This window comes from Hyaena hyaena, unplaced genomic scaffold (genome assembly GCF_003009895.1).
Source record: "Hyaena hyaena isolate Hyena2069 unplaced genomic scaffold, ASM300989v1 scaffold_214, whole genome shotgun sequence".
Classification (NCBI taxonomy): Eukaryota; Metazoa; Chordata; class Mammalia; order Carnivora; family Hyaenidae; genus Hyaena; species Hyaena hyaena.
In genome coordinates, this window is record NW_024080842.1 from 2,325,250 (window position 1) to 2,352,689 (window position 27,440).

General features: G+C 39.0%; 1 protein-coding gene across 1 annotated transcript; it reads left to right on the forward strand.

Annotated features, from left to right (window-relative positions):
• Positions 1-578: 578 nt before the first annotated feature.
• PPP2CA (protein phosphatase 2 catalytic subunit alpha) lies at positions 579-25,157 on the forward strand. Its single transcript, XM_039242276.1, has 7 exons — positions 579-886; positions 17,826-18,035; positions 21,293-21,466; positions 22,024-22,113; positions 22,640-22,801; positions 23,541-23,659; positions 24,395-25,157. The coding sequence occupies exons 1-7, from the start codon at positions 785-787 to the stop codon at positions 24,465-24,467; spliced, it is 930 nt and encodes a 309-aa protein (XP_039098207.1). The 5' UTR covers positions 579-784; the 3' UTR covers positions 24,468-25,157.
• Positions 25,158-27,440: the final 2,283 nt, after the last annotated feature.

The window sequence follows — 27,440 nt, forward strand, 5'->3', positions numbered from 1 at the left end:
CAAGGTGCCTGCCGCGCCTAGAGGCGGAGGTGGCCACTCCAGGCTACCACTTGGCACCCGTTCCCGCACTCAAAGATTTAGGAATCCCATACAAATCCAGCGCATCGTGGGGTCACAATACTAGTTTCTTTAATCCGGGTGCAAACGCAGAGTGAAGCGCCAAGCGGTCTCACCTTAGGGAAAAGGCTCGGACTGGTAGGTTCTCCCCAACCTCCCACCCCCGAGACTGCGCCTGCGCTAAGTCGGCGCGCGCGCCGCGCAGGACGCTGTGCTCTGGAATTAGCCCAGTTCCCTGCTGCAGGCACCGCGTTTGCTCGGATTCGGTCTTCCCTTCTCCAGCCCCCCTCCTTTCTGGACCACCACGCCCTAAAAGCGAAGGTGCCTGTTACCAGCCGGCTACGCTGCGCCTGCGCCGTGGCCCCCGGTTCCCGCCCCCCGACTACGATCTGGCGGCGGACCAGGGCTGGCTCTGCAGTTGCGCAGCTCTCGTCCCGGCCCTTCTACCCCGCCGCACCCCGCCGCCTCCTGACGCCGCGCGTGATGTCACCACGCCGGTGGCCGCCATTACAGAGAGCCGAGCTCCGGCACTAGATCGAGCGGAGGAGGGCAGCGGCCGGCGGCCGGGTACTACAGGGAGAGCCCGCGGGGTTCGCGCTAGCGCCGAGGAGCCTCCAGTAGCCACACAAGTACCCCGGGAGCCGGCGGCGGCGTGTGCGTGTGGCCCGTGTGCGGGCGGCGGCGCGGGAGTAGCGCGGAGCGGCAGCCGGTTCGGGCGGGTGGCATCATGGACGAGAAGGTGTTCACCAAGGAGCTGGACCAGTGGATCGAGCAGCTGAATGAGTGCAAGCAGCTGTCCGAGTCCCAGGTCAAGAGCCTCTGCGAGAAGGTGAGCTTCTCTCCGGTTGCGGGAGCCGCCGCGGGCCGAGCCCACCGAGAAGGAGGTGGCTTTGAGGGGGGTGCAACATGGCGGAGGCCGTCGGCCCGGGCCCCCCGAGCCTCCCAGACCGGCGCTCGGCGCGGCCCGGCGGAGGCTCCGGGCGACCCGGCGCCCCCTGCCTCCCGCGCAGGGATTGGTTGTCTCCGCCACCGCCGCCTAAAATGGCGCCGTTCACCCGACTCCAGGGCTTGCGAGCCTCCAGCTTTGGTGCTGGGAGAGGTGGCTGAGGGAGCAGAGACCCTGTAATGTTAGGGTCGGGGACGGTTTTGAGATGGGTGTATGAGGACTTGAGTCCTAAGGTCTGGGAAAGAGGCCTGTGACTACTGTGAGGTGGGTCCGAGGCTTTTACTTGTACTCAGGCCTGATTCTTCTTCGGTCCAAAGCTGTCCAGAGGATCCCCCAAAGGCGAGCTCGTAGGTTACATACCAAGACCTGTCTAAAGGTCACACAGCGTTAGTACTGTTCTCGGTGGTTTGTGTTAAACTCACTGAGCAATCTTGACAGAGACTTAAAAATGTGTTATAAGAATTTAAAAATATGTCTCTAATTTCTGCAAAGGTCGTGGGGGTAGATGGAGGGAGGAGTACAACTTCTTTTTCATAGTTGGAAGAAATGGAGAATTTGGTGAGTCATACTACATAAGGAGCTTTGGGATTGAAATCCAAGTGTCAATTTCATCTATGACTTATATGCTGATTCAAAATGGGTAAATGTGAAACTCTTCTGTAAGCTGAACGTATTTGGCATTTTGCCATCTATTTTTAAAATGAACAGCGTACATTTAAACCAGCAAATTTTGTATCCTGGCTCTTTGTTTGAAAAGTTACTTGTTGATGTTTTTGTGGCTTTAAGTGGTAGTAATAACGATGATAGCTGTAGATGAGCTTTTATTGTGTCCCAGACATTGTGCTTAGTGTTTAAATATTTTTCAGAAGTCGAAAATGTAATGCTATAGTTGCTTTAATAAGTCCATTTTAAATTACCTGAAGTCCGTTTTGTTTTTCCCTAGGAGTTGGATAAACAGTCTATTTAGCTATTGGCTGTGTTGCATTTTTGAAGTCTTAGAAGTCAGTTTTCTAGTGTATAGAAAATACTTACCCCTACTCTAAATAGCTTAACTCTTGTCAAAATTAACTTTGCAGTATTTCGTTCTAGTACAGAATTGCAGAATATCATATTCTCATTTTGTGTTAGTATAGAGAATTATTAGAGAGCAGTTATGCTGACTCGTTTGTGGTTTGATGGGAAAATTAGGTTCATGAGTTTGTTGTATATGCTTCTAAAAGCAGGCTTTTTCAGAAATTCTGTGAATAGTTGCAATTTAAATGAGTCAAATTCAGATTTATTTATCCTAAGCCTGAACAATTTAACTAGTTGATGAGGTGCCACATGATCTGTTGGAGCTGAATTTTGCTGTTAGCAATGTATTGAGTCTTTTCTTCCTCCTTTACCCTTCATTTTCTTTCATCAAATGAGAATGGCATTTGCAGTAAGGGTTTAAGAAATAGGCTTCTGAAACAATGTATGTTGTCTGGTCTTAATTTCTAGGTGCTGTAAGTGATGATTTCAATGACTTTTAGAGATCAGTACTTCATATAAAGACTTTGAGTCAGCAGTCAGCTAGATGACTAGTCATTGGTGTAGAAAACATTAGAAGAGAGGTAATGATGTAATTGGAAGACCACTAGACTTCAAGTTAGACCTGGACAGTAATTATCTTTCTGCCACAGAGTAATTGTGACTGACCTTGGGACAACCACTTAGTCCACATTTTCTTTTCTGTCTGTGAACTTAAAGACTTAGATGTTCCAGGGACCCTTCTAATAGATTATATAATCCACTTTTAATGCATACATTGTGTTTAAATATCAAACATCTACTGACTATCCAAGATAGCTAACCTTTATGAAAGGAATGCAAAGTAATGAAGTATAATCATGCTTATTCTCAAGGAGCGTGAATCTATTTGAAAAACAGTAGTGGATGAACCTAGGAAGTAGAGGATTTGTGTTAGAGACTATGGGAGAGAATACTGGATGCTAAGGTTGGGTATCTAAAGCTTGATAATCTGGAAAATGTTGATTGTTCTCCACATATTTGTAAAACTAAAATATGGTAAGGATTAAACAGTTTATACTTAGATCCTCACTGGTTAACCACTGTGGCCAGATATTTGTTCTTAAGATAGTCAAAAAGATGGAAATGATATTCGAAGTTAGGTTTCCAAGAAATGGATCCTTTAAAGGTGAATGTTATGCAGTCTTAATGCTCTTTTTAACTTGTAAGTATTTTAACTTCTGGAAGTATATTCATTTTGCAACCTATATTAATTTGAAGGCAGCTTTTTAGGTATATGAAAAGTTTGGATGCATGACTTGAAAATATCTTTTGTACTATATCTTTTGTACTAGAAAAGTTAAAAACATAAGTTCTCTTTTCATTATTAATTGAATAGCCAAAGCACATCTAGTTGGAAGCTACATATTTTGAAAGTCTTGAGGGAAACATTTTTACATTACTATGACAGTAGTTTTTTTATTTCCTTTTAAAGACAAAATCTTGTTGGAGATAGGTACTTGTTAGTAGTTGATCATTTCTTTCATTATAAGAAGGAAAACTTATTTAAAAGCCTTCCTTCTATCTTCCTGAACATGCCTGATCTGAATAAAATATTTAAATGGTAAAGAGAGAAGTATACATTAGAGGTTATGGTGATTAAAAAATTCAGAGACCATTATTATGGTATCCCATCAGCAATTAACAGTGAATGTTCAAAATGCAGAGACTCGAGGTGTGTATTAATCAGACAAAGGTGAGTATGGTTTTTATGCAGTTGACTCGGTAAGGGTTTTTTTCCTCCCATGATGTGATTAAGGCTTATATCAAAGCCAAGATGATTGTGAAGTATACTTTTGTCATTGTGGGGATCATAATTTTAGTTGATTGTTGAAAAATTTCTGGTGAGTGAATGCAGTGTTGTCTTAAGTACACTTCTATAGTCAGTAACATTACTACATTTGTAGAACTGGACTGGTATGTTTCCATTTACAGACTGGAAGAAGTAAATAGTATCAACTTGCTTTTGCATTAACTACAGTAAACACTCTTTTATTATGTGGCTTCAGCAGTGGTTTAATTTAGGTATGATTTTTGGCTTTGTGCTGTCAGGTCTTACCAAACTTGTGGAGAATGTTGTGTGATAGCCAGTTTTTTTTCCTTCCCCAAAGGAGTTCTTTACCTAGGTATGCTGTTTTCCATTGCTCTGCAAACACTATAAATAAAATGCAGTTATTAAGGCTTCACATTTGTTACAAGAGTGTGGGAAAAATTAAACTCTTCTAAACTGGATAAGCTGCAAAATGTTTGATCAGGGTTAAATTTCTAATGAAACGGGCAATACATTTTTTTTGAGTCTGTATGTGTGCTTAATTTAAACGGTTGTTTGGCTCATTTTCATAAAAGTAATTTGAATATTGAGAACAAATGGGGGAAAGCATGATGGCAGAACATTATTTTCATTGTATTTTCACATATACAGTTCTCTTAGGTTCATGAGATCTTTCTTCACTTATAGATAGAAATTAGAGACTCAACAGGGTACAGTGACTTGACTTCACGGGCTAAAGTGAGATTGCATGGGCTTAGGGATTCTGTGCCTAGGCTCTAGTCTTGCTTCACAGCCTCCCTCCCTCTTTTCTTAGGAAGTGTTAATAATGAAAGATCCAGGTGAATTGGGGCCAAACTGAATTGCAGAATCACCAGCTTTGTAAAATAAAACATTGTATTTATTCTTATTGCTTGAAGGCTTCCAATTCATGTCACACACTATTGTCTCACTTCGTCCTGGAGGAGGAAACAGTCCTTATTCTTCAGTTTTGAATGTGCCTAACTGTATTTGCCCCTTACATAATATTGGAGAAGAAAACACTAGCCCATTTTCTGTGTATCCTCAGTGCAAATCATGATCTAGAAGGTGAAATCTCAAATATTCCAGGAAAGCATAAGTGACCTTTATATTGTTCAATATGGCTTGTCAAATGCCTTTTTGTCATAGCTTCCACAGTCAGACCTATTTGTGCCTGTGTGTGTTTCGTGATCTCCCAGTCGTGAAGCAGTAATGCATTTGGTTTTGGACTTACTGAGGAAACATTGAAATGGTGAACAGTCCTACTAGTCAGACACAGAAGTCCCCCGACTCCCCTTTTATTTTCTCTGTCAGAGCCAAGTGTTCTCTCTACAAATACTGGCAGGTGAACCACATGCTGTAGAAAGAATGATAGGCACTGGAGGAGTGTATGGGTAATAATTGTAACACGGGTCAGGTGTCCCTCCACCACCCCCACCCCCACTTTTTATGGCAGCAGATATTGCTGGTGGTGTTGTAAGTTGTTTGTCAGTTATTCGTGGAGTATTTGTTTAGTTTGGAGGAGATGTGCGAGAAAACCAGGAGACAGATTTGAGTTGAGATAATGGTAGGGGAAGGGTCTTTTTTGATTAAAAAAATTCTTTTTTAATTTTTTAAATTTACATCTAAGTTAGCATAAAGTGTAACAATGATTTCAGGAGTAGACTTCTTAATGCCCCTTACCGGTTTAGCCCATCCCCCCTCCCACATCCCCTCCAGTAACTCTCTATTGTTCTCCATATTTAAGCGTCTCTTATGTTTTTATCCCCCTCCCTGTTTTTATATTCTTTTTGTTTCCCTTCCCTTATGTTCATCTGTTTTGTATCTTAAAGTTCTCATATGAGTGAAGTCATATGATATTTGTCTTTCTCTGACTAATTTCACAGAGCATAATATCCTCTAGTTCTATCCACGTAGTTGCAAATGGGAAGATTTCATTCTTTGATTGGGGAAGGGTCTGTCTTGAAGGTACTGAGAAGGGAGGAAAAGTTAGCTGTGACAGAGAATCCCTTTTTATTCCTCTTTTTTGACCAATCTCATCTCTTATTTCCTTTTTTCTTCACTTATTTATCATTACCATCCATGTCTGAAAAAACCTTCAACCTGCACTCTCCTACACAAGTAAGATATGAAATGGACTAGAACTATTAAGGGGAAAGATTTTGTGTTTAAAATTTTTTAAACGTTTATTCATTTCTTAGGGGGAGAGAGACCGAGCACGAGTAGGAGAGGGTTAGAGGTTGAGGGAGACAGGAATCTGAAGCAGACTTCAGGCTGTGAGCTGTCAGCACAGAGCCTGACATGGGGCTCGAACCTACAGACTGCAAGGTCATGACCTGAGCCGAAGTTGGACACTTAACCAACTGAGCCACCCAGGCGCCCCTGTTTGTGTTGTTTGAAATAGCTTTTCTTTAAGCTTCTGGAGCAGAGGTGGTAGAGGAGGCTCAAGTAGAAAAAGATCTGGCTGCCAGTAAATGGCTGGGGGATGGGTTTTGAAAGAATTGTAAAGAGCAGTCTGGAATTAACTGCTTCATTTCTTAGCATAACAAAGTTACTGTCGCCTATTTATGTATTGTAGTGTTTAGAATGGATGAACAGGGCAAAACATTAAAAAAAAAAAATAAAAGGGGCACCTGGGTGGCTCAGTCGGTTGAGCATCCGACTTCGGCTCGGGTCATGATATCATGGTTTGTGGGTTCAAGCTCCTCGGCGGGCTCTGTGCTGACAGCTCAGAGCCTGGAGCCTGTTTCAGATTCTGTGTGTCCCTCTCTCTCTGACCCTCCCCTGCTCACGCTGTCTCTCTTTCTCAGAAATAAGTAAAACATTAAAAAAAAAGAATGGATGAACAGGGCAGTGACAGAGATGTGTGTATGTGAATCTGGGTATTTTCCGAGCCCCTTGGTGTTTCAGTCGGTTGAGCATCTGACTCCTGCTTTTGGCTCAGGTCATGATCCCACGTTTGTGGGATCAAGCTCCTCCACAGATTCCTTGCTGAGCATGGAGCCTGCTTAAGATACTCGTTCATTCTCTCTGTCTCTCTCTGTCTCTCTATCTCTCTTCCCCCCCTTCCCCCTCCTCCTTGTCACCTCCTCCCCCACTCATGGCTGTACTCTCTCTCAAATAAAAATGAATCTGAGTATTTTCTAAACTGTACTTGACCAGTTGGCCAGTCATTCTGGTACTCCCATGTCCTCACCTCTGCTTTAGTCATTTAGTTACTACAGATGGGAGTATGGCTGATGTTAAGGGGCCTGAAGGAAGATTGAAAACCTTTTTCTAGAGTGCTCCTGGGAAATGGTTCATTTACTTAGCTAGAGTTATACACAAAGTGTAATTCACAAGACTGGCTGTCAGTGATGCTATTATGGGACAGTGATTTTGGAAATCAGTCAAAATTTATTAAGCTTCCATTGTGTACATTATTTTCATTGTTTAGCTTTGTCTAAATAGCATTATTTTAGGGATGTTCATTGCTCTAATAGTAGAGTTTCACATTAGTCAGGAGGTTGAGTTTGTAGTAAATTCTATAGAAAGGAAAGGTTTTAGAATGTTTTTGCTAATAGTGAGCAAGTGAATTTTATTTCCTTGCCACCCATTGCTTGTCAACTGGCAGTATTGCCCACTACCTCTTTCTTTTGGGTGGCTCTGACTTAATGAAAAAGGTAAAGAATTAGCTTTAGTAAAATTTTAGGGATGGAAGGAACCTTAAAGACTTTAGGCCAAGTCACCTGGTACAGAGGAGGGAGCCCAGAGTGGTTGAATGTTGTTCATGATGAATTGTTGTGATGAAAAATTTTAAACAACCAAATATATGCCAACATGTCTCTGTTTAGTAGGTTGTATATATTTTTCCCCTTTCCAGGAATGATTGGGAATGTTTAATTCGTGCACATGTGTAGGTTGGTTAGTAAAGACCTGGGCCGTATGTTGCATAGGAACAGAGATACAGATGATTATTTGTCAGAGATGGGAAAACATCAACCTATGTAGTATTTTCTTTTAATATAATCTTAGAATTATCCCTCATCCCTGACCTTTTTCTTTTGGTTAAATCCTAAGCCTTAAAACCAAATAGTAACTACTGGTTTCTAGAACATTAATGGAGGGGTATTGTACTTTTTTAGTATAATCACACTGATAGCATATATACAGTATAATCATACAGAAGACCAAAATGTTTTCATAAACTAGAGGCATCTCTTTGGAATAATGAAACAAAAGACAAGTAATATGAAGAAACATTATGATAATTAACTCAAGACTTTTTTGCTTCCACAGCTAGTAGTATGTCCTGCATTATGTATCACACCAAAATAAAAATCTGTCCGTATATTAGTTTGTCATGAGCCTTAATTTTTTTTTGCATTTGTGAAAATCAGGGAAACCTGTTTATCTTTCCTAAAAGCAGTATGAAACAAAATAAAATTCTCTTACAGTATTGAAAAAAATTATTTTTTCTTGCAAATTTACTTGTCTTAAAAGCCTTCAAAGAGGGTGCCTGGATTGCTCTTGTTTAAGAGTCTGTTTTTTTAATGTTTGTTTATTTTTGAGAGAGAGAGAGCGCACAGGCTTGTGCACACAAAGGTGAGGAAGGGGGAGGGGTGGGAGACCCAAAATCCCAGGCAGGCTCCAGGCTCTGAGCTGTCTGAACAAAGTCAAACGCAGGGCTTGAACTCACAAACTGGGAGACCGTGACCTGAGCCGAAGTCAGGCGCTTAACTGACTGAGCCACCCAGGCGCCCAAAGCGTCCACTCTTGATACTAGCTCAGGACATGATCTCACTGTTGTAAAATTGAATCTTACATTGAGCTCCCTGTGCTGGACATAGAGCCTGCTTGAGATTCTCCCTTTCCCTCTGCCCCTCCCCCATTCTTTCTCTCTCAAAATAAACATACATTTGGGGCACCTAGGTGGCTCGGTCGGTTAAGGGTCTGACTTCGGCCCAGGTCATGATCTCATGGTTTGTGGTTCAAGCTCCACATCAGGTTCTGTGTGGGCAGCTAAGAGCCTAGAGCCTGTTTCAAATTCTGTGTCTCCCTCTCTCTCTGCCCCTCCCCCACTCAAGCTCTGTCTCTCTGTCTCTCTCTCTCTCTCTCTGTCTCTCTCTGTCTCAAAAATAAAACCATAAAAATATTTTTAAAAGTTAAAATAAACATTAAAAAGAAATAAAAATTAAAAGCCTTCAGATGTTTTTAATTTGAAACTAAAAAGTAAAATTCAAAAATTAATTATTGCATTTTTTTCAGCTTTGCTTCTCTTGTGTCTTTATGACTGTATCGGTAGAAGGTATACTCAACTATGATTGAAGTATTGAATGTTTAATTTATATGAAGTAGAGCTTCAATGAACATTTGAATTAATAACCATGTTTTTAATAGAAAAATATCTAAGAACATTATCTAGCTCTCTATCAATAGATATTTCAGAGAATTTGTGTGAACAGTCTGGGTAAGAGGAGAAATAACTGATAATAAGTAAACATGGAATAAAAAGTTTGAATTCCAAAATGAAAAGTACCAGTTAAATCAGAAGGTAACATTTTATATTTTAAGTAGATGGGAATAGGTGCATTCTTCCATTTATTATTGCATACAAGTTGGGCATAACCGAACTTATTTAGTAATTATGTAACCAAAAAATGTTCATATGTTTAACTCTGTAGTTCCACATTTGAAATTTCCTGAAAGGAAATAAATAAATAATACACGTATAGATCTGTTTGGGAGGATGTTATACAGCTGTTTGGTTTTTTTATTTTTTTAATGTTTTATTATTATTTTTGAGAGAGAGAGAGCAGGGGAGGGTCAGAGAGAGAGGGAAATACAGAATCCAAAGACAGGCTCTAGCTGTCAGCACAGAGCCCAACGCCAGGCTCGAACCAATGAACCGTGAGATCATGACCTGAGCCGAAGACGGATGCTTAACCGACTGAGCCACCCAGGTGCCCAATTATACAGCTGTTTAAAATGATTGCTATAATGCTATAGGACGTTGGGTTCGTGAATATGAACTTAAAAAATTTTTTTAATGTTTTTATTTTTGAGAGAGAGAGAGAGACAGAGTATGAGCAGGGGAGGAGCAGAGAGAGATAGACACACACACACAGAATCCAAAGCAGGCTGTAGGCTCCAAGCTGTCGGCACAGAGCCTGATGCCAGGTTCAGACTCAGGGACTGTGAGATCATGACGTGAGCTGAAGTCAGACGCTCAACTGACTGAGCCACCCAGCCACCCCATAAATATGAACTTAAGGACACAAATTGAGATATTAGCTAATTTGAAAAATGAAGTCTTTATGAGTAGTTGTTGGTGTGGTAGGATTAAGACTGCCACAATCTATTAACATTTTAACGTTCTCTGGTGTTCGCATATAAAGAATTTTTACATAGTTGTAATCATTTTGCATTTTAAATGTTTGCTTGGTATAATAATAAAAATGAATGAATATAGTCCATGGCTTTTTCTACAGTACATGTTAAGTAGAAATTAAACTGCTGTTGTATGCTCTTAAGGAAATTAATATATAAATGATTGGTAGATCTTTTGTTGGTTCCTGGTTTACTTTTTTCCCTTTTACGTGTCTTCCTTGAAATATCCTGACTTGGATGATTTGTGGAGTCTAATTTAAATTTACTTTGGCGGACCTGGATGGTTCAGTCAGTTGAGTGTCCCAACTCTTGATTTTATTTCAGGTCATGGTCTGGTTTGTGGGATCAAGCCCTGTGTAAGGCTTGTGCCTGGCAGTGCGGAGCCTGCTCAGGATTCTCTCTCCTTCCTCCCCCACTTGTGCACTTGATCTCACTCTCAAAATAATAAATAAGCATTTTTTTTAAAAGACAGTATTTCTTATTTAAAATTGTTGGGGGTTTTTGTTTGTTTGTTTTGGTAATTTCATGTTGTTATGGTGGTTAGGGATAGCTCGTATGCCAAGAAACCAGATTGTTTTTATAGTAAGTTGAAAAATTAGCTTTTAAGATTTCTGAATCTGGAACTCAGTACAGGGAGGACATTGATAATAAAGTAATGCCCCTAAAGATTTGTTTTCTTCAAGTGAATCTCCAGATTCTTTTAATTTTAGGACAGTAGAACATTTTAATTTTTCATAGTTAAGCTCTTATTACTGGACTATCCTATTCCAGTTTTAACCTTGTACTTGGAAGGTTTGTTTTGTTTTGTTTTGTTTTTTTAAGGCTTATTTATTTTGAGAAAGAAAGTAGGCCTGCTCTAGTGGGAAAGGCAGGGAGAGGAGGAGAGAGAATCCCTTTCTCTGGGATCCACAGTAGACTCTGCTGTCAACATGGACCAGGAGATCATGACCTGAGCCAAAATCAAGAGTCAGAGGCTTTAACGGACTGAGCCACCGAGGCATCCCGTTCTAGGAAGTTTTTTTTTTTCCTTAAATAGTTTATTGTCAAGTTGGTTTCCATATAACACCCAGTGCTCATCCCAACAAGTGCCCTAGGAAGTTTTATATCACATCTTTTTTCCTTGATTTCACTGATGTCAGTCTTTGCCGTTTGACTGAATTTCAGTAGGATTCCATAAATTAAAAAATCAATATGGTGCTAAACTATTTTTAAAAACTTTAATTTTCTTTTAAATGTTTATCAGCTGAGACCCTGGAAGGTTTGGAAATGTGTTTTTGTTTTTTGTTTTTTAATTGAAAAAAATTTTTTTAACGTTTATTTATTTTTGAGAGACAGGGGGATGGGCAGTGGGAGTGGGGGGGGGGCACAGAATCTGAAACGGGCTCCAGGCTCCGAGCTGTCAGCACAGAGCCCAACGTGGGGCTCGAACCCATAGACCGCGAGTTCATGACGTGAGCTGAAGTCGGACGCATAACTGACTGAGTCTCCCAGGTGACCTGGAAAAGTGTTTTGGGGAAGCAAAAAAAGTTTGGGGTGTGTGTCTTTTGCTTTGTTTCTGTGCCTAATTCAGGTGATATGAGTCTTTAAATTATAGGAATCAAAATATCAGAAAGTGAAAAGGTAGTTACTAAAAGTATAAACATCTCTAATGTTAATTAAGTTGCTTTGAAAATCTGGTTCTCTCATTTACCTTGAGTATAAGCTAGAGAGTTAAAGTTGTGTAGCTACCCCAGAAACTAATAGTTGGTTTAAAAAAGAGAAAGAGGGAGAAAAGAAAAAAAAAAACCTGATGGTTGGTAAAGGCCTGCAGGTTCTAAAGGTGACTCATTAGAGACCCCATTAGTTGACCTTATAGGGAGGGGTTCAGTTACCTGCTTCTGAAGCTTGAAAGGCCTGACTCCATGTGATAGCACAGCTTCTCAGACTTTCTTTTTCTATGATTAGTTTTTCCTGACTGTAAAATAATCTTCAGTGAGAACCACCTCCAACCTTTTTTGTTCTGGTGATAGTGTATTTTGGCGTAGTTACCATCTCTGAGGTGGGGGAAAAAAGCATACTTAAATTCTTTGTAAGCTTGAATTTTTGTTGTTAAAACATACTTAATAGTTGGCTTGATAACATCTGATACATAATACTCTTTTCTCCAGGATTTAATTATAATTGCTCTAGTCTGAAATGTGGTAGGAAGAAGGAGTTTGATTTTCCCAGATTTAGAAGTTTAAAATGTTCACTTAATAAATAGGGTGTCCTTTCCCTTTTAGAGGATAATTTGGTAACATCAACTTAAAGAGAAGCTAGTTGTTAGATATGTTAATAGGTTCACTTCATGATCTTCCAGGTTAAAGTGTAGATGTATCCCAGGGAGCAAATACTAGGATATATATTGCTTTCCCCTACTTGTTCCGCCTGTCCCCCCATTATTATAATTTCTCAGGGAATACTCTCCATCTATCGTGAGAAATTAACCAGGTCTCTATATATGAATAGTGATCTCCAAGATAGATTGTTGGAGACAAAAGCAGACTGCTGAATAATGCTTTTTTTTTTTTTTTTCAATGTTTATTTTTTGAGAGAGACAGAGTGCAACTGGGGGAGGGACGGGAGGTGGGGGGAGATACAGAATCTGAAGCAGGTTCCAGGCTCTGATCTGTTGGCACAGAGCCTGATGCAAACCCACAAACTGTGGCCTGAACCCACAAACTGTGAGATCATAACCTGAGGCAAAGTTGGATGCTTTAACTGACTGAGCCACCCAGGCGCCCCATACTCTTCCTAGTTTAAAAATGCAAAGGAAAATGAGTATGTTTTTGTAGGCATATAATATGTATGTAAAACTTGTAAATGACGTTTTGAAAGGATGTTCATCAGGATACTACTGTTGGTGATTACTTTGCCCAAGGGGAATGGGATTGTGGAGAGTGGTCAAACAGGACATTTAACGTTTCTTTGCTTTTTGGGTCTTTAAATTTTATTTTCTTGTTTATTTATTTATTTTTAGAGGGGGCACGTGCAAGGGAGGGAGAATCTTAAGCAGGCTCCATGGTGGGGCGGGGAGGGGGTGCTCCCTCACTCCCTCGACCCCAGGGTGGTGACTTGAGCTGAAAGCAAGAGTCAGAAGCTCAACCAGCTGAGCTCCCCAAGCACCCTAGAGGGAACATTTAGTTTTATTTGCTCCAAAATATTTTTTCCAAAGATTGTCACTATAAGTTTCACAGTTTTAAAAGTAAAAATAAAGGTACAGTGTTTATGATTGTGATTTGCTGACATTGAGATAAAAGGAACAAATAGCATTTAAGTTTAAATGTCATTTTAGGGGGCGCCTGGGTGGCTCAGTTGATTGGGCATTCAACTTCGGCTCAGGTCATGATCTCATGGTTCACAAGTTCAAGCCCCGCATTAGGCTCTGTGCTGACACCTCGGAGCCTGGAGCCTGCTTCAGATTCTGTGTCTCCCTCTCTCTCAGAACAGATTCTGTTCCTCCCCTGCTCATGCTCTGTCTCTCAAAAATAAATAAATGTAAAAAAATGTTTAAAAATAAATAAATGTCATTTTAGGATTTGAATGGAAATTTTGAGTACCTTGTTATAAGGACTTGAGGCAGTCATGAGTGGCAACTTTTTATCTTCCATGTAGGGAATAACCTTTCAGGTTAGCAAGTGTTAAGAGATGTATTTTGGAATTTAACTTCTCATAGAATTGTAAGATTTGTATGGTTCTGACCATCTGTTTATTATGTCATTATCCTTTTAAAACCTCTGTCTGAGTAACTTGCAAATTTCTTTGAAGTAGGACCTATCATTTCATTCACAGCTATTTTCATTACTATGTGCCAGGTGCTAAAAACATTGGACATGGTATTAATCCCAAACAGACTTACTCATAAGAATATGCCTAGTGAAATTCTGCCTTTTAGTAATAATAAATCATGGGAGATTGGAATTACCTTAGCAAAATGGATTATATCTGTTTCTTAAGAAATATCATTTTTTTGAGATATAGTGGAAATTTGTTCTAAGTTTTAAAATGTTAGGGGCGCCTGGGTGCCTCAGTCTGTTGAGCATCCCATTTCGGCTTAGGTCATGATCTCGTTGTTCATGAGTTCGAGCCCTGGCCTAGAGCCTGCTTTAGATTCTGTGTCTGCCTCCTCCCGCTCACCCTCTCTAAAAAATAAACATTTAAAAATTTTTTTTAATGAAAATAAAATGTTAGATCAAGTTAATGATTAATTTTTGGATGTCAGTGGTTGGTCATTTTCTTGAAATCGGTTCCCCAAATGTTTGAAAACTTGAAAATAAGTGTTCTTGAGCTTTGCTGTACTTAAGAAAGCACTGGAGTAGAGTGAGAAGGGGAGACTAAAAAAAATTATTGATGCTTGGATCCAACTTGCAAAGATTCTGGCTTACTTGAGAGAGGAGTAGCCTTGGCATCTGGAATTTTTTTTTTTTTCAAAGAGCTTCTCAAGTAAATTTTTTTTAATGTTTGTTTATTTTAAGAGAGTGAGAGTTGGGGAGAGGCAGAGAGATAGGGAGACAGAATCCGAAGCAGCCTCCAGGCTCTGAGCTGTCAGCACAGAGCCCAACACAGAGCTCAAACTCAAGAACCACAGGATCATGACCTGAGCTGAAGTCGGATGTTTAACAGACAGACTGAGCCCACCCAGGCTCCCCCTCTCAAGTGATTTTTTTTCAAGTTTGTTTATTTTGAGAGAGAGTGCTAGCTGCGGGGGGAGAGAGAGGAAGGACAGAGCGAGTGTATCCTAAGCAGGCTCTTTGCTGTCACTACAGAATCCAGTGTGGGTCTTGATCTCATAAACTGAGATCATGACCTCAGCTGCAATCTAGAGTTGGATGCTTAACCCAGTGAGCCATCCAGATGCCTCTCAAGTGATTTTTAATGTGTGGCTAAGGCTGCATACCAGTGCCTTAAAACTAGTCCTTGTTACCCTTGGTTGTCACTCAAAATGTAATGAACAATTACATTAGTAGCAGTTGTCCATGGTAACAACACCTTCTAGTGTGTTGCTTTTCCCTGACCCAGCTTCCCACTGTACATTCTGGAACACCGTTCATAGTGCCAGCTGTACAGAGAAGAAAGTACTCATTGCATGTTGAGCGTCTGAAGTAAATACTTGAAACCCATTCTCAGAATAAATTTCTTTTACTTTCTTGGCTTAACTGAAATCTGGCTTTTCTCAGGAAGTCCTATATTTCTCTAATAACTTTCCCAGGTAGATGGATGGATGCTGCCTTCCTCTGGGATAAAATTCCCTGTTTTTCAGGTTTCTGTTTTCTACCTAAATACCCAGGCACCTTTCCTTACTACCTATTATTTCTTCATTCTTCAGAGAACTTGGTACCAATTTCTAGGCATGCACTTCTGATGTTATCCTGACAGACATCCATGGCTTTCCCTGAAAATGACCTCTTTAGTTACCCCAGTTTAAGTTCTTGATTCATTAAAAAAAAAAAAAAAGTTAAGTGTCTTTTACACCTCAGACGTTGTTCTAGCAAGGTGCTGTGTACACGGTGGTAAATTAAAGGAATCTAGTGAACATTTTAAACTCTTAACTTTTAGGGGTGTTTGGGTGGCTCAGTTGATTGGGCTTCTGACTTCAGTTAAGGTCATGATCTCACAGTTCATGAGTTCAAGCCCTGCATCAGGCTCTATGCTGACAGCTCAGAGCCTGGAGCCTGCATCAGATTTTATGTCTCCCTCTCCTTGCTCTTTCCCATTCACACTCTGTCTCTCTCTCTCTCTCTCTCAAAAAAATAAAGATAAAAAAAACTTAAACTCTTAACTTGGACAGTTGCATGGAAGATAGATTAGAGGCAGGAAGCATGGAAGCAGGGAGTTCAGTATGGAGGCTAGCACAGAAATCCAGGTGAGGTTATGGTGGATTGGACCAGGGTAGTGGCCAAAAAAATAAATAAATAAATACAAGCAGATTGATTTGAGATACGTTTTGGAGGGAGACTAGACCAGACTTGTGGTGGATTGGTCGCTGAGTACTAGTGGTTTTTAAGCTCTCCTCTGTCTCAGATCTCCACATGTGTATAGCCCTACCTCTGAAATCATAAATACACTCATCAAGTTTTCTGATATTGAATCTTTGTTCTAAGACTACTTGAATTAGACTTGTTTTCAGTCCATGTCCATGCCCCATTTCCCCTCTACATTTCGTACCTGGGATGACCACCTTTCACGGTTTACCTGAGCACAACTGAGGCATTTCTTGCGATGCCAGACTTTGAGTGATAAAACTAGCATAATTTGGTCACCCTACACCTACCCCAGTTTTCCCTCTTCTCTACTATTGCGTGGTATGCTTCAGCATGTTAACCTTTTCCTGAGTATTTCTACACATGATTGCATCTTGTCTTTTGGACCTTGTTCCATTTCCTACTCCTATGCCTTTCTTTTTTTTCCTTCTAGATTTCCTTTTATTAAGTACAAAATGAAAGACTACCAACTTCAATTCTTTAACATTTCTTGAGCATGGTATAGGACAGCAAGAAGTTGATACGTATGGCTGATATTTTCCAAGTCAGCTTTCCTATTCCCTTTAATTCCTGCCAGTTCCTTGGACCTCAGGCAGTTTTCCTAACTTTCCAGTGTTTGTGATCCTGAAGCACTGCTCCTTACTTGAGCATGACTTAGCAGTTGACCTGATCATTTTATTGTCTGCCTCTCCTGCTCCAGTGTGCTTTTTGCAGGCCATCTTGTTTGTTGTGTTGTTTGTTATCCATCATTTACCCTTTCCGTTTATTTCACCACTTAACACAGCCAGTACTTTGTTACTTGTTTGCTTGTTTGTGGTCCCCTGCCCCCAGTGACCTACCTTGCACACTATGCCTCCAAAGGCTAGGACAGGGCCTAGCGCATAGTATCACTCAGATCATTGAGCAAATGAATGGATGATTGTCTCCCAATGCACTTTAGTTTTGGGAATATAATAAATGTGTGTTGAATGAGTGATAGGATTTCTGTTGAGTGGAATGTTATGTTACCCTTAATAGTAATGTTTGAATTTGTGATTACATGGGGGAATGCATATTCTACCAAACAACTTTATAAAAACCATGCATATTGAATAGTTATAATTGTAAAACGAAAAGTTTGTATTTTGGTATAAAGTGTATAAAAATACAGGCAAATGTTCGTGTTTCCAAAAAAAAAAAAAAAAGGTCAAGCAGTAATTAGAAACCTCTCCTCATAGCCTGGAATCCTGGAGTGCCAGCATATTATAATTAGACGTTAAAGCTGAGGAACTAGGTACCTGAATGTCTTGTTCCATTTTCATTAATATGGCTGCTAATAATAATCTATTTAGCATTTAAATTAGTTGGTAACTGCTAGGCATAAAAACTAATAGTGATGGCAAGAATAGAACTGTGCATCTTGATACATGTTTTTTCTAAGTATCAGGAATGAGATAGCCGATATATGGAATCTGGCCATATCTTGCCCTTTTATGTTAATGAGATTATCGGTGCCCACAGTTTCATCTTCTGAGTCTGCCCCTTAATACTAAATTAAGTGTAAGTAACATATCTTTGATCTTTGTTAACATTGTGTCATACCAAATGTTTTGGTTTATTTTTTCTCCATCTGTAGGCTAAAGAAATCCTGACAAAAGAATCCAACGTGCAAGAGGTTCGATGTCCAGTCACCGTCTGTGGAGATGTGCATGGGCAATTTCATGATCTCATGGAACTGTTTAGAATTGGTGGCAAATCACCAGATACAAACTACTTGTTTATGGGAGATTATGTTGACAGAGGATATTATTCAGTTGAAACAGTTACTCTGCTTGTAGCTCTTAAGGTAATTTCAATTTTGTTTGGACATTTTGTACTGGATGAGACAGTCTTGAATGTTCTTTTTTTCCTAAGCGATTTGTGATTTTCTTTGAATATTCAGTTTTAGAATAAAACTCTATTTAGGAATGCAGGTATTATAAATCATAGGTCTGTCTTCATTCTGAATAAAAATGAGAAGGTTATTCTCTTGCAGGTTATTTGAAAAAAGTTAGAGGGCTGGTCAAATAGAAACATAATTTTAGTAAATTGGGATATGGAGAGGTAATATAATTACCTTTCTGTATGCATTTGAAATAGAGTATATTAAATGTCAGAATGTTTACATATTTTGACACAGTAATCCCATAGACTTTTACTGAAGAAGAAATTCAAGAGGAAAAGAGCTTCATTTGCTTGAAAACCTTAATGGTGGCATTATTAATACCAAAGATCTAAAAAGCCAACAAAAGTGAATATCTAAATTATGATTTATCTCATTGGAATAGTTAGCAGCCATAAAAACTTGGCAATCTAGAACAATAGAAATGTTAATTAAAGCATGTTGCTTATACTAATTCTAGCTTTGCCAAGTGTACAAAGATCTGAAAGTGCAACAGGGTGGTCGATAACTTACAGAATGGCAGGCTTCTTTCCCTAGAAAGTATGACTTTTCTTTTAGGAGAGATTCTATTAAAGTATATTCACATTGGGAACTAGAATGTATTATGCTACATGAAAGAAAAATACATCATTTCACTCATGTGGAATTTAACAGAACAGATGAACATAGGGTAAGGGAAGGAAAACTTAAGATAAAAACAAAGAGGGAGGCAAACTGTAGGAGACTTTTAAATACAGAGAACAAACCAAGGGCTGCTGGAGGGGAGGTGGGTCGCAGGATGGGTTAAATGGGTGATGGGCATTAAGACGGATACTTGTTTGAATGAGCATTGGGTATTATATGTAAATGATGAACTGCTAAATTCTCCTGAAAAAGATACATGCTAACTAACTTGGGTTTAAATAAATAAGGGGAAAAAACATTGACAATGATAAAATGACTGCCAGATACTTCTAATATTTGGGAAGTGGTAAAATGTAGTTTAGGCAAGAGCTGAATTATAGGCAGTTAATGTATGTGTTCATGAAGCTACTGGTCTGAATCATGTAACGTGCTACAAAACATTTTTCCACATCTGTAAAATAAAGCAGTTGGATTAAAAGTTTCTGTGGTGACTCTAGATACTATGAAAACAAACGCATACTAAGCTGTTCTTAAAGCCCAGGATGAATCTTAGTGCTCAGGAGGAATGAATATGCTGCCGTTAAGAATTCATATTTGAGGAGCACCTGGATGGCTCAGTGAGTTCAGTGTCTGACTTCAGCTCAATTCCTGAGTTTGAGTCCCACATTGGGCCCTACACTCCCAGTGTGGAGCCTGGTTGGGATTCTCTCTCACCCCCTCCTTTTTTGCCCCTCTCCCACTCATGCTTTCTCCCTCCCTCTCTCTCTCTCTCTCTCTCTCTCTCAAATTAATTAATTAAAAAAAAGAATTCATATTTGAAGTTTATCAGACTACATTGTGCTGCATACCCTTCCTCCAGCGCCTTTTATACATTGAAGACTTAAGCCCCGGTACCTCAGAATGTGACTGTATTTGGTGATAAGACCTTTAACAAGGTAATTTAAGGAAAGTGAGATCAGTTGGGTGAGCCCTAGTTCGATCTGACTAGTGTCCATGTAAGAAGACATTAGGACACAGATAGAAAGTGAAGATGATCAGACAAGTGGAGAAAATGACCATTTATTAGCCAAGTAGACAGGCCTTCAGAAGAAACTAACCCTAATCACACTTTGATTTGAACTTCCAGCCTCCAGAACTGTGAGGAAATAACTTTCTGTTGTTTAAGCTGCCCATTTGTCGTGCATTGTTATGGCAGCCCTCGCACAGTAATATGGGGGGTCAGAGGAGAGAAACTTCAGCAAGTGATGCTGGGACAGTTGAATATCCATCCACGTGCAAAGAGAATGGACTTAGATCCCTCACACTGTACAAATGAATCAAAATCAGATACCTAAATTTAAGAGCTAAAGCTTTGAAGCTTCTAAAATAAAACAAAATATTTGTAACCCTGGATTAGGCAGTGGTTTCCAAGATAGGATACAAAAAGCATAGTCCATTAAAAAAAAATTGTTAAATTGGACTTCATCAAAATTAAGAGTTTTTGTTTTTCACAAGACGTCAGTAAGAAAAAATTTGGGGCAGTTCATATCATAAAAATGTATTATAATTCAATAAGACAAAACGGGACAAAATACTCAAATAGATATTTCATCCAAGAAGATAAACAAATCGTCAAAAAGCACAAGAAAAGATGTTCAAAATCATTAATCATGGAAATGTAAATTAAAGTCGTAATCTTTTTAAGTTTATTTATTTTGTGAGAGAGAGGATGAATCCCAAGCAGGCTCCACACTGTCAGTACAGAGCCCAGTGTGGGGCTTGAACCCACAAACCATGAGATCATGACCTGAGCCAAAACCCAGTCGGATGCTCAACCAAATAAGCCACCCAGGTGCTCCAAGTAGATTGTAACTTTGTACGAAAGCTTAATTCAAGATGATCAAAGCAACATTTTCATAATACTCAAAAACTAAATTATCCAAGTATTTATCCTATAAATAAAGCAAAATGTGATATAATAGCCATACAAGGGAATAGTGTGCAGCAATAAAAGAAACAGAATAATCCACTAACTTATATACAGATGAGCCTCAGAAATATTCTGCTGAGTGTATGAAGCCAGACACACAAAAAACTATTATTCCATTTATAAGAAATTTCTACAAAAAGCAGATCTCAAAAGACAAAGGTAGATCAGTGGTTGCTGGGAGTAGGAGTTGGACAGCTCATGGCAGATAGTTTTGGACTGGTGGAAAGGTTCTAAAATGATTGTGATGGTTATTGTATAACTAAATTTACCGAAAAGATCTAATTTTAGACTGAAATTTCATGGATGGAGTGTTACAGCTAATCATTATGTTCTGTGTAAGAGTTGGTAGTAGCAGGGGTTTGACTTTAATTGAGGTGGGGTTTGTTGAGACTCCATGGTCAAATACCCATAGATAATAGGATTTCATTTTGGTGTGGTGGGGGGGCATGGGGTGTTTTTTTCTCCACCACCAAAATTGGAACTCTGGATTTTCTTTTAGAAAGTGTACTGAATTGTCATTTGGTTTGAAAGAGCTGGGTGTTCATATTGTTTTGTTTTCTTGTTTTAGGTTCGTTACCGTGAACGCATCACCATTCTTCGAGGAAATCATGAGAGCAGACAGATCACACAAGTATATGGTTTCTATGATGAGTGTTTAAGGAAATATGGAAATGCAAATGTTTGGAAATACTTCACAGATCTTTTTGACTATCTTCCTCTCACTGCCTTGGTGGATGGGCAGGTATGTAGGTCTTACTTAAAGTTATGTTGCTGATTATTTTCAAGAATCTGCTGTCTTAATGTTTAGGGCCAGTCATTTTTCTACCCTCCCATCCCTTTTGGACTTTTGAAGTGCCTTCTTTATATCAGGCACTGACTGAACTATAAGATGGGACCACAGGGTTAGAAGATGTAGCCCGTCCATCCTCTCAAGTTGTTTCTGGACAAGTCTTGAAGATGTAATTAGCTATTTACTCATCCAGATAGAGAAGTGCACAGAAGAAATTGCAGAAAATCCTATGAGAAGGAAGATAGTCGGTGGTGAGGGTAAGGTCAGAGAAATATTTCCTTGGAGGAGCTGACTGAATTGGAGTCTGGGTGTAGTAGCAATGCTTTATCAGGAAGAAAGGGAGTGTATTCAGTAGTTGCAAGTGGGCTGAAAGAAAGACTGACCCTGCAGATAAAGCCTGGTTCTGGCAGAGCACAGAAACACCAGTAGGACCAAGTGATGTGGGCTGCCTGAATGCAGAATGTTTAAATTTTCTTCTATGTGAGATTAACATAAACCATTCTTTTCAGATATTCTGTCTCCATGGTGGCCTGTCACCATCTATAGATACACTGGATCACATCAGAGCGCTTGATCGCCTACAAGAAGTTCCTCATGAGGTATTGACTCTTATTTGGTAGAGAGAGGAAAAATTTTATTCTAACTTATTTTCCTTTGTGTATTCTTTACTTTAATGCCCAAAAATGATCCCATGTCGTATGAACACTCTTACCAGCGACCTCATTCTTCAGAAGAAGCTAATATTAAGAAACCTAAGATAACAGTGCCTTTGGGACTGGTCTTAGAATCTAGGTAGTTTCTTCAGAGCCTTCTGCCTTAATTACTGGACTATAATGCCTGATGTTGAAATTTGCATACTATAGCAAGGTTAACTAGTTAGGGCTTGTTGATCTTGGGACTCTTTGACATAGGATGTACCTCTTAAAGACATCTGGAAATAGTTTCTTACTTACTTGACACACATAGTTGACTGCAAAGCAAAGCTTAAGCTTTTTTAAGCAAATACCACTCAAAAAGTGTGACTTTGTAGGGTGCTGCTCCTGATGAATTACTTAAATCATTTTTGCAAGAGGCAGTTTAAACCTTACCTTGTGATAAACAGACAAAACAAAACTTGCTTTTTAGGGTCCAATGTGTGACTTGCTGTGGTCAGATCCAGATGATCGTGGTGGTTGGGGTATATCTCCTCGAGGAGCTGGTTACACCTTTGGGCAAGACATTTCTGAAACATTTAATCATGCCAACGGCCTCACATTGGTGTCCAGAGCTCACCAGCTGGTGATGGAGGTATGTCTCCTTTCTGAAACCTGAAATGCTTTTTATGTATTTGTTTATGTTTATTTACTTATTTTGATAGAGAGCATGAGCAGGGGAGGAGCAGAGAGTGAGTGGAAGAGAGAGATCCCAAATAGGCTCTGTGCTCAAACTCATGAATTGAGAGATCGTGGCCTGAGCCGAAATCAAGAGTCTGACACTTAATGGATTGAGCCACCTACGTGCCCCCAATTTGTTTTTTAAGTAAACTTGAGGTAGATTTAGGGATGGGGTGTTTTTGTTTTTGTTTTTGTTTGGAGGGGGTTAGGTCAGTTAGTGATATAAATGAGAAAACTCCCATGTGTTTTGCCTGAGCCTTTTCAGTAGATATACACTGGAATTAAAACCTCATGCTTTTGATCACAGTGAATTTCATAGTTGACATGTTTTCGGAAAAGTCTTACTGACTGAGTAGTGCTAGGGATTTAAAAGTAGGAAAGTAAGATTCAGGAAGCGCGAGAGGAGGGAAGGTAGCAATTTATGGTTTCAGTTCTGTTTCATGTGTTTAACAGGTATATGTAAGGAGGGCAGATTGAGATGAAATAGAAAAATGTTTCAGTATTTGTATAAAAGTATGATTTTGCCAGAGAACCCAGAAACAAAACATTAATATTTTTTAAGCCTTGTGGGAAGGGGAGATCTTTTTTCTCTCTTGACTCACATTTAATTGTAAATAAGGGAGTAAAATAGGTTTTTATCACTTTTCTTGCAGGGATATAACTGGTGCCATGACCGGAATGTAGTAACAATTTTCAGTGCTCCAAACTATTGTTATCGTTGTGGTAATCAAGCTGCAATCATGGAACTTGATGATACTCTAAAATACTCTTTGTAAGTATTTACACCTGAGTAGTTGGCTGCTGTTACAGTCGAGTCAAACTGTATAGTTTGAATGGGAGGTGTAAGAATCGAAGGGCTCATGCTAATTCAGATCCCAATTTGATTTTTACATTTCCTTTTTTTTTTTTTTTTTAATGTTTATTATGGGGGGAAGGAGCAGAGAGTCTCTCAAGCAGGCTCTACACTGTGTAGAGCCTGATGCGGAGTTTGATCCCACAAACTGAGATCGTGACCTGAGCTGAACCCCAGGAGTCAGAAGCTTAACTGACTGAGTCACCCAGGCCTTCTTAATGTTACCTTTTGTACAGATCTGTGATATGTTGAAACACATCAACAGAAAATTGGTCCTATATAGATCCTGATGTGTGAATTAGAGTTTTAACTTTTAAACACATTTTTATTGTGGAGTTAATAAAATGTATTCTGAGGTTAGATTACAGATACAGTACATTGAGCTCCTGGAACCCTCCTTTCACATAACCTTAGAAGGAACTCTGATACATAAAAATTCTGTTGGAAGTTGCATTGGCTCTTCAAGGAGGCGTGCCACTAGAAGACTTACTAAATGCATGATTAGGTGACAATTAGGGTTCTTTTCCATTAAGGCAAGCTGAAATCGTACAGGAAAAAAATTGTGAGGGTGGAGAGAATAATATTCTTGATTCAGATTGTCAGCGCACTTGATATGTGCCATGTAAACAGCAAATATGTTTTGTTTTTTTTCAGCTTGCAGTTTGATCCTGCACCTCGCAGAGGCGAACCCCATGTTACTCGTCGTACCCCAGACTACTTCCTGTAATGAAATTTTAAACTTGTACAGTATTGCCATGAACCATATATTGACCTAATGGAAATGGGAAGAGCAACAGTAACTCCAAAGTGTCAGAGAATAGTTAACATTCAAAAAACTCGTTTTCACACGGACCAAAAGATGTGCCATATAAAAATACAAAGCCTCTTGTCATCAACAGCCGTGACCACTTTAGAATGAACCAGTTCATTGCATGCTGAAGCGACATTGTTGGTCAAGAAACCAGTTTCTGGCATAGCGCTATTTGTAGTTACTTTTGCTTTCTCTGAGAGACTGCAGATAATAAGATGTAAACATTAACACCTCGTGAATAAAATTTAACTTCCATTTAGCTATAGCTTTACTCAGCATGACTGTAGATAAGTATAGCAGCAAACAATCATTGGAGCTTAATGAACATTTTTAAAATAAGTACCAAGGCCTCCCCTCTACTTGTGAGTTTTGAAATAGTTTTGTTTATTTTCAGGGATACCGTTTAATTTAATTGTATGATTTGTCTGCACTCAGTTTATTTCCCTTCTCAAATCGAAGCCTCATGTCGTTCTTTGTTATTGTCAGAACCTGGTGAGTTGTTTTGAACAGAACTGTTTCCCCCCTCCTATAAGGCAATGTTACTGCACAAGAGCACTGCAGTGTTTTTCATAATAAACTTGTGAACTAAGAACTGAGAAAGTCAAATTTTAATGGTATCAATGGGCAAGACTGGTGCTGTTTAATTAAAAGATACATCAATTGATAAATTTTAGAATTTGTAGTATTCTAGGTAAAAAAATAAAAATCAAGGTCACTATATATAACCTCTCTGTTAACTCCTTGACATTCTTCAGACAATTTTCAAGACTTCTGATCCAGATAGTACAATTTGTCAGATAGCCACCCTGCTCTTCGTGGGTTCTTCCTGGGTATTAACTGGTCTGCAAGAAGGGAAATTTGGGCGACCTCAGGAAGACCTGGCTGTATTTAAGTGTTTTGGTTTTTGTTTTAATAAAGCATCATGTTTCCAGGTAGAGCCTGACAGACTAATGTGTCTACTTATCAGTCAGTGCAGTTTCTGGTTATAAATATCCTATTGCTATATATGTTAGATGGACTCTAAAATGATTGACAGATTTTGTACATTGCTTGTCATGTGATCTTAGACTTAACTTTGTCTCAGATAAAACTGTTAAAGCATTATCCTGTATTAAGCTCTTTAAGTGATACTAGTTAAACCAAATAGAAAACTGTTGCTAGATCTTGGTTTAGTGTTATGTGCATTCACCCAAGGACAAAAATGGCATTTGAAATGAAGTGACAGTGCTAAGCACTTAACGAGTTTTCCCACACCCTTTTTATCCTTTGAATAGGATTAGGAAGTTAAAACATTTCTTCTGTGGAAACTAATATTTGGTCATCTTAAGCAATCAGGGTAAACTTCAGGGCACTTAATCATCACTTGTGTGAATGTAGGAATAAAAGTTCCTTTGCTTTGTATTGAGTTGAATTTGGAGCTGACAAGGAAGTTTTCTTATATCTGAGATGCTTGAGGAAAATAACTCACATACACATTCTGTTTTAAAAATGGTCTAGTTTCTTCTTACCTCTCCTGATCTGACAGTATTTTTGGTGGCTTGTGGAATTGATGGTCCAAAGCAAAATGCCCTGTTTTTCTGTCTCCCATTTTATTCTTTTTATGCTTTCACAAGAAATACATCTATCTTTTTTTTTTTTTGGTCACTTCATACCCTTTCTCTTTAAGCAAATAATTCATCATGTGCGGTAGTTTTAACCCAGTGTCCAAGTAATCTAGATACCAAGCAGATGGTTTCAGGTGCCATGGTAACAGAATTGACCTTGAAGAAATATCTTCTAATTGACATGTGGTACCGTCATCCAGGTGTGCAAATTCTCTAATTCTTGTGGTTAGCAGAAAAGGGCTCGTGGTCAGAATGGCTTGGGTTTGGAATGATTACCAGAACTTAAACTGATTTTCTAATTGTACACAATGACTGGCTTTAACCATCTTAACTGGGAAGTGTTTAGTAACCTACCTGATTATGAAATGAGTTAAAAAGAAATACATTGGTAAGTATAGTAATTTCTTTAATAGTAATAAGTAATTGCTGTTGCTGATGTGTCAATTAGTAACAGATTTAAAAGAATTTTTTCTAATAAACTCTTTTAAAAGCTTTTTTTTCTTAAAGACTTGTTAACTAAAAATATGTATTTTGAGTATTCTATACAGAGAACTTACAGGAGTCTGCTTTGGAACTTTTAAGGGTAAAATGAATTGGTAAAACAATATGCTCATTTCTTAGATTGAATATTCTAAGCAAACACACATGACTTTTTTCCTTTTCTTGGTTGCAGTAGATATATTTTAAATGGAAGAACAGTTAAAGTATTTTTCAGAAAGACAGCTTTAGATGAGTAGGATAAGGATGGTTATTTCTATGGTTCTCAGCGTTGGTGCCCACAGAAATTCTCATTTAAATTGCCTGGAGGCATATGTAGGCATATTTTTAAGTTTCTCAAGTGATTTTAATTTACATTTAGATTTAAGAATCACTGCTTAGTTTTCCAGCAACAGATTTCAGAAAATTAGCTTTTGTGGTGATTGGTGGTGGTTGTGGGTTTTGGTAAATAATTAAAGTATACTCTAGGACTCTGTTTCAATAGTGACTTTTATCTGTTCTGTATAATAAAAAGTCCCCCTACTTTTCAGCCATAATTTGTTCTTAGAAATGGACCTTAACATTCAGTGATGGGCTTGTTTGCTTTGGGGTAGATTCTATTCCCCTGAGCCACACCTTTTTTTTTTTTTTTTTTTTTAAGCCTTAACCCACTGTCACAAATTCTTTATCATATTTCTGGGGTTTGCAATTTTTTTAACTTAGAATTTTTCCCTTCACAGTTGTACATTTACTTTATGAAGGTTGTAGATGTATTATTTAAGGCTTCCCTGATGATCTCCATATTTGT